This window comes from Rattus norvegicus, chromosome 10 (assembly GCF_036323735.1).
Source record: "Rattus norvegicus strain BN/NHsdMcwi chromosome 10, GRCr8, whole genome shotgun sequence".
In the NCBI taxonomy this organism is placed as follows: domain Eukaryota; kingdom Metazoa; phylum Chordata; class Mammalia; order Rodentia; family Muridae; genus Rattus; species Rattus norvegicus.
Window position 1 is genome coordinate 10,985,284 of NC_086028.1, and position 7,217 is coordinate 10,992,500.

General features: G+C 52.8%; 1 protein-coding gene across 1 annotated transcript in view; it reads left to right on the forward strand.

Annotated features, from left to right (window-relative positions):
* Positions 1-7,217, forward strand: part of Ppl (periplakin) — a 45,648-nt gene that overhangs the window by 27,896 nt on the left and 10,535 nt on the right. Inside the window, exons 8-16 of the mRNA NM_001106976.1 lie at positions 71-178; positions 304-399; positions 2,179-2,301; positions 2,458-2,604; positions 3,384-3,535; positions 4,383-4,480; positions 4,668-4,825; positions 6,814-6,992; positions 7,084-7,217. The exon at positions 7,084-7,217 is cut by the window's right edge and continues 5 nt beyond it. Coding sequence (NP_001100446.1) covers positions 71-178; positions 304-399; positions 2,179-2,301; positions 2,458-2,604; positions 3,384-3,535; positions 4,383-4,480; positions 4,668-4,825; positions 6,814-6,992; positions 7,084-7,217 — 1,195 coding nt within the window. The remainder of the gene's footprint in view (positions 1-70; positions 179-303; positions 400-2,178; positions 2,302-2,457; positions 2,605-3,383; positions 3,536-4,382; positions 4,481-4,667; positions 4,826-6,813; positions 6,993-7,083) is intronic.

Below are 7,217 nucleotides of genomic sequence, written 5' to 3' on the forward strand. Positions count from 1 at the left end.
GCCGGGTGCAGGTATGGAGCGGGGCACAGGGCTGCCAAGTTGGGCGCTGACCCCATCTGCTTCCTGACAGAATTTCATCAACCGGAACCTGGAGGCCAAAGAAGAGAGAATCAACAAACTGCACACTGAAGGCGACCAGCTGCTGACAGCCGAGCACCCGGGGAGGAACTCCATTGAGGTACAGTTCCCTCATAGGCGAGGCACCTCCCGTCCTCTTCCCGCCCCGCCTGGTTTTCTATCAGTCCCTCTCCTGACAGCCCAGGCGTCTAGGCTGCAGTGATGGGTCTCTCGTCTTCCCGGCAGGCACACATGGAGGCGGTGCACGCGGAGTGGAAGGAGTACCTGAACCTGCTCATCTGTGAGGAGAGCCACCTGAAATACATGGAAGACTATCACCAAGTGGGTACCTGCCTGGCTGCAGCGCGTGTAGGGTTCAGGAGTCCCTGGGTGCATACGGAGCCCCTCGCATGCATGTGGAGGTCAGGGGACAGCTTCCGTGAGTGAGTGTCTCCACCATGGCATCAGGGGACTCGACTCAGGTCATCGTGCATTGAGCATTTTTATCTGCTGAGAGATTTCACTAGCCCAGGGTTTTGACTTTCTGACGTAGGATCTCATGTAGCCCAGGCTAACCACTATCTGTGTGATAGAGGATAAACTTGACTCCCAATCCTCCTGTTGGGTTGAAACCTAACTCCACTTGTTGGGTTTAATTTTGCAGAGTTGCACAAAACATAAGCCTTGCTATTTTAGCTCCCCTTTCAAGAAAACTAACATTCCTACCCCACCCCCCTTTTTCGAGACAAGTCCTCAATATCTAGTCCAGACTGTCCTTACATTCAAACTCCCAACCATTCTCCTGCCTCAGCCTCTAGAGTAGCACCACCATGCCCAATTCATTTTTCACTACTGTACCATTTATTACATCAATAATATAGGACAACCTCACCCCTGTTTCCCGAACTTTCTCATCAGACAAATAGAAATTGAGTGCCCGCCCCCAGCGCGCGCACACACACACACACACACACACACACACACACACCAGCCTGATGACCTCTGACCTGTCTCTAGATTTGCCTGGTATCAGCTAGAGTGAGCATAAAGGATACAGAACGGTGCCTCTTGCCCTGTGTGTCTGGCTTTTCTCACTAAGCATGGTGGCCCGATCTCAGTGTAGCACGTTTTTATTCTTATGGCCAAGCCTGTTGTCCAGGTGGGCACCCGTTTGCATACCTATCTATTCATAGACACTTCGTGTTTTCATGGGAAATAAGAACTGTAGGAAATCGTCATCATGTAGGGTCTTCCTCATACTTTCCCTTTTCTAGCAATCAAGTCCAGGGCCCCACATAAGCCAGGCCAGGCCCCAGCTCTAAGCTATATTTCTAGCATCCCTTTATCTTTGTTGGAAGACCCTCTTACTAAGTGGCAAACTTGAACTTGTGATCCTCCTACCTCAGCCTCCTGAGTGGCTAGGATGACAGAGTCCACAGGCCTGCTTGATCTAGGGTCTTAAGACTGAAACTTGAACTCAGGGGGTACCTCGTGACTCTTGCTGGAGTCTCTGAGCAACACGGAACTTCACAGAGGTGCAAAAAGTCCTCCTCGGGGCAGCAGTCCGAGTGTTCAGCCAAGGGGATGACTGAAAATAAATGAGTCAAGAGTTAATGAACCAAAAACTGGGCAAGGGAACTTCCCAGAACAAGAGGAGGAGGCAGTTTGCAAGGCATACAGTTAAAGCATGGTTAGGTGCTGCTAAACGGTACAGAAAGCTCCTGAGAGATGTAATGTTGGGTGATTTTGTTATCGTGCAAACCTGAAGTACTTACACCTGGTGGTTTCACTGGGTGAGATGTTTGTAAAGCACCTGTCATATAGAGGGTCCTTGGGGGACGGTTTGCATATAACTGCATTGTTAGGGTGTTTCCGGTACACAGAGAGAAAGCCTGAACTTAATGGCATCTCAAGATGGAGGTGGGGTGTTGGGGAGCCAGCTTTTCCCCCTGAGGAGCCAGGCTGAAGAGGGAGTCAAACAGGCTCAAACAGGCCATGTCACAGATTTAGGGAGAGTGGGAGGCTCAGCGTCACCTAGGGAATAAGCGTGCATCCGTAGCCAGCCGTCAGGGTGCTTGTGGTACCTTCCCATCTCTGACGGTGCCCTCTGGTCTCCCTCAGTTTCACAAAGATATGAAGGATGCTCAGGAACTGCTGCGCAAGGTGGACTCAGACTTGAACCAGAAATACAGCCCTGACTTCAAAGACCGATATCAGATAGAGCTGTTGCTTCGGGAGCTGGATGTGAGTGATGGCATGCGAGGTACCCTGCCAGGCTGGGGACAGGTGCCCACACCTCCCTCCCCAGACCTGAGCTGACCACATCCAGTGCCCGCCTCGTGCTCCTCCTGGGTCATGGATGGGACGATGGCCTTACCTGGTGCTGTGCTGCTCTTCCAGGACCAGGAGAAGGCTCTGGACAAGTATGAGGATGTGGTGCGGGGGCTGCAGAAGCGAGGGCAGCAAGTGCTGCCACTCAAGTACCGGCGTGAGACGCCACTCAAGCCCATCCCTGTGGAGGCCCTCTGTGACTTTGAGGGTGACCAGGTCAGTCACTACCTGGAGCCCTAGTCAGTCTGGACCTGCAGCACAGAAGTCTTAGGGGTGGCACAGGTAGAGCTGGGACCACAAGCAATCATCTCTCGTGGGTGTCACTCTGTCCACCCTTTCTCCTGGGGGGTGGATATGCACCCCATTACCCTTTCCCTTCCCCCGCTGCCCCACCTTCATCTTTCTTACCAGCTCAACCACCCTAGCCATTCTAGCTAGAATCCCAGGGAAGCCTCTCGCCGGCCCATTTTATAATGTTTACAGCCACCTCTAACCAGTTCCTGAGGCTGGGAATGTCAGCTTCTCATTGGCCCGGCCTCAGTCATATGTCCATCCGGAGACTGGATAGAGGAGGTGACCCACTTGAACTAGGCATGGGTGGGGATGGTTCCCTAAGGCGAGGCTGGGGGGCTGGAGATGCACGAGGCCCTGCACTGCACAAACCAGACGTGGATGACGGCACACGCCTGTAAACCCATCACTCTGGGATTAAAAGCAGGAGCATCTGAAGTTCAACGTGTCCTCCACCACAGAGTAAAGTTGAAGCTAGCTAGGGTCATGCGAGACCTTATCACGAAAACAAAAATGAAGCCTAAACAGAGATCGGGGCTGAGCTGGTGGTCAAGAGGGTTCCGTTTGTGCTGACTCTGCCAGGCCTGAGTCAGAGGAAGGCTAAGACTCTCTGTGTCTAAGAGTTAAGAGGGCCGTGGGGCAGACAGAGAGCCTCCGGCTCTCAGGCCTGAGAGAATCTGAAATGTTGGGTCTGTTCGCACCAGGGCCTAATCTCCCGGGGCTACAGCTACACGCTGCAGAAGAACAACGGGGAGAGCTGGGAGCTGACAGACAGCACTGGGAAGAAGCTGATGGCCCCAGCTGTCTGCTTCATCATTCCCCCCACCGACCCCGAGGCCTTGGCTCTCTCGGACAGGTATAGAAACAAAGGAGGGAGAGAAGGAGGGCGGACCCACACCTGGGCTCTTGCCCTCTTAGTAGCCGATGGGATGAGACACAAACCTCTCATTTTGGCCTCCCTTAAAGGCGCCTGGATGGGTGGCAGGCTATGTTGGCTTGCTGAATTGGATGTCTGGCTAGGGGCCAGTACAGCAAGTGAGTTCTCTCAGTGCCTCTGGGCCTTTGAAAGGCTTAACCATCCCACCTGTGTCCTGCTTCTGGCCCTCACTTGCACTCAGTAGGTCCCCCACCCTTCCTCTCTGTTTTCACAATCTTTCAGCACTTCATTTTGTTAAGATCTGTGAGTTGGCCTTGCTGGGCCCTGGCCCCTTGATGTCAGTGTCAGGCGGCAGCCAGTCAGTCATGTGAGGACACTTTGCTCAATGAGTAGACTCAAGGGGATGTCTGTACTACTCATCTCCTCATATCTGTCCGACACCCACTGTGCACCCACAAGTGACATGGTTTTAGGTAGCGGGGTTTGCAATGGAAGGTAAAGGAGAGGGGGAAAGACACAAGCAGATGAGATTCTTCGAGGAGGGGACGCATGTGCGTGGGGCAGTACACCTGTGGAAGTCAGAGGACAACTTGCTAGAGTTGGTTCTCTCCTTCTACCATGTAGGTTCCGGGGATCAAACTCAAGCTATCAGCTTGGTGGCAAGCACCTTCACCCACTGAGCCATCTTGTCACCCCCGCATAGTATTTTTGACTTTTCAAAACCCTTCCAAGGAGCTTCTTGGCTCCCATGGGCTGTTGCCAGGCTGGGGACCTGTTAGGAGGGTGGCGTGAGGCCAGGGTCCCCAGGACATTCTTGCTTTCATAGCCTGGGCAGCCAGTACCGGAGTGTGCGGCAGAAGGCGGCCGGGAGCAAACACGCGCTCCAGCAGCGGCATGAGGTGCTAAGGACAGAGAACCCTGGAGGTGAGTATCAGGGTGTCCTGTACAGAGTCAGGGACGTGGAAGGGGGGCTGAACTAGACTGTGCTGTGCATGGGTGACAGGTATCTGATAGAGGACTGAGAGAGGGAAGCCAGGCCAGCCCAACGGCCTGGCTGGCTTTCAGGGCCTCGTGCTCCTTCTCTGTCCCTGACTTGCCCTCCCTATGACAGATGCCTCCGATCTTCAGGGGCGACAGCTGCTGGCTGGCTTGGACCAAGTGGCCAGTGACCTGGACCGGCAGGAGAAGGCTATCACGGGGATCCTACGGCCACCCCTTGAGCAGGGACGGGCAATAGAAGATAGTGCTGAGCGGGCCAAGCACCTCAAGGTATTGCCAGGCTGGGGTTCCTGCTCAAGGCTCTACCTCGGTGGGGTCTTGGGACATTCAAAGCACAGGTGTTGGATAACTAGAGAGGTAGTGGAGGGTTGTCTCAAGGATCAGGCTCTAACTAGATGCCCTTCCTGCTACTCAGGCATACCCCCAGATATGATCTGGTTCTGCTTTTGAGTGGCTTTTCAGCCTGGTATCATGGCCAAAATGACAGCAGGAACTGGGGTCCTAGCAGGTCCCTGCTGAGGGAGGCTGTGGGCAAGAGGTATGTGGATTGGCTGTGGAATTGCAGATCCAGTTCACTTCTGCTTGGGGGCTCTCTCTCTCTCTCTTTCTCTCTCTCTCTCTCTCTCTCTCTCTCTCTCTCTCTCTCCTTCCCTCCCTCCCTCCCTCCCTCCTTCCCTCCTTCGTCCTTGCTTCTTTCTTCCTCCTCCTCCTCTTTCTCTGTGTAGCCCTGGCTGTCCTGGAACTCCCTCTGTAGACCAGGCTGGCCTCAAACTCAGAGATCTGCCTGCCTCTGTCTCCTGAGTGCTGAGATTAAAGGTGTGCACCACCACTGCCCAGTTCAGACCATTCTAAAGTAAAATGGGCTGGTCCTCACTTGAGCTGCTACACCAGGCAAGGTGTCTATGTCTCCGTTCACCACTACTTACTCTCATGTCCTTCTGCTGACAACTCTTCGTGGTAGGGTCTGCCACCCCTGTTTTAGAGTCAGAAAAATTCAGTGGTGTCCAGTACCTGGCACAAGAGTGAGGGGCAGAGGCACAGGGGCACAGGCCAAGAGGATGACAAGACTCCTAGCTCTGCGGAGGCATGGGATGGCAGGTTGCCCAAGATTCCATGAATCCTTTCATGAAGGGTAGATAAAGTGTCCAGTATCCAGTGGCAGCCTGCTGTTGTCTGAGTTACAGACTTTAACAGTTCACTCGTACCAGATCCTCATTAAAATCACAGACCCTGGGACTGAGATTGGTCAGGGAAGTGCTTGCTTTACAGGCAGGAAGGAGGATCTGAACTCAGATACCAGCACTCACATTAAAAGCTGGGCGTGGCGGGACACCCCCATAATTAATTCCACTGCAGAGGAGGTGGGATCATGAGGATCAGTGAGGTTTGCCAGCTGGCCAGCCCAATTGACAAGCCCCGGTTCCTACTAAGAAACCTCAAAATCAAACAAACAAGGGAGGGGCTCAAGAGAGGCTCAGTTTATAAAGTGCCCCCATACAACCATGAGGGCTGAGTTCAGATCCCAAGCATCCATGGCTGGTTTTTATTTAAGATTTATTTATTTATTATATATAAGTACACTGTTGCTGTCTTCAGACACACCAGAAGAGGGCATCAGATCTCATTACAGATGGTTGTGAGCCACCATGTGGTTGCTGGGAATTGAACTCAGGACCTCTGGAAGAGCAGTCAGTGCTCTTAACCACTGAACCATCTCTCCAGCCCATTTTTTGGGGGGTTTTGTTCTTGGTTTTGTTTTATTTTGTTTTGTTTTTTTTTTGTTTGTTTGTTTTTATTTTTAAAACCCAGCATGGTTGCACTGGTCCTTAAATCTGACTTTGGATGAAGACTACTCGCCAGTAAGTCTAGCCAATCAGTAAGCACTGCTCTTAGTGAGACACCCTGTCTTAGAAGACAAGATAGTGATCTAGAGAGAACAGACTCTGACCTTTGGACTCCACATTTATACTCACACCAACACACTTCACCCCACCTCTCCCTTCCTCCCCTCCTCTCAAAATAAAAGAGATGGCTCCCAAGGAATACTTGAGGGTGACCTCATACATATAGCCACCCATGAATGTGCACATTTACACCCCAAAACAAAGAAGCCTACAGACTGCCAGGCTGGTGATTGGGCCCCCGATAAACACCCCAGGGAAGTGAGCCTCTCAGCCACTCTCACTGCCCCAGGGCACATCCTTGAAGGAAGAGAACTGTTGGGCTGTGGTTGACCTGTGCGGTCTTGATCCCTGTAGAACATTACCAATGAGCTGCTACAGATTGAGCCAGAGAAGATACAGCGCACAGCTGAGTGTGAGGCCTTCGTGCAGGCCCTCCCGGGCAGTGGCACCACACCCTTGCTGAAGACCCGGGTGGAAGATACCAACCAGAAATATAAGCGACTGGTACAGCTGCTAGAAGCAGCCCAGGAGAAGTAGGTGACAAGTAGACAGTTGGAGGGTGGTCATGGTGGGGTCAAGGGGCCACCTGATCCCTACACATAGGATGTTGCCCGGTGTTCTTAGGGTGGATGTTGCCAACCGCCTGGAGAACAGTCTGCAACGGGGCAGGGAGCTGCTGGCCTCCCACGAGAACAGGCTGATGCAGGATGACACAATACCTGAAAGTGACTACATGTTGGACAGCAAGAGGCAGGAGC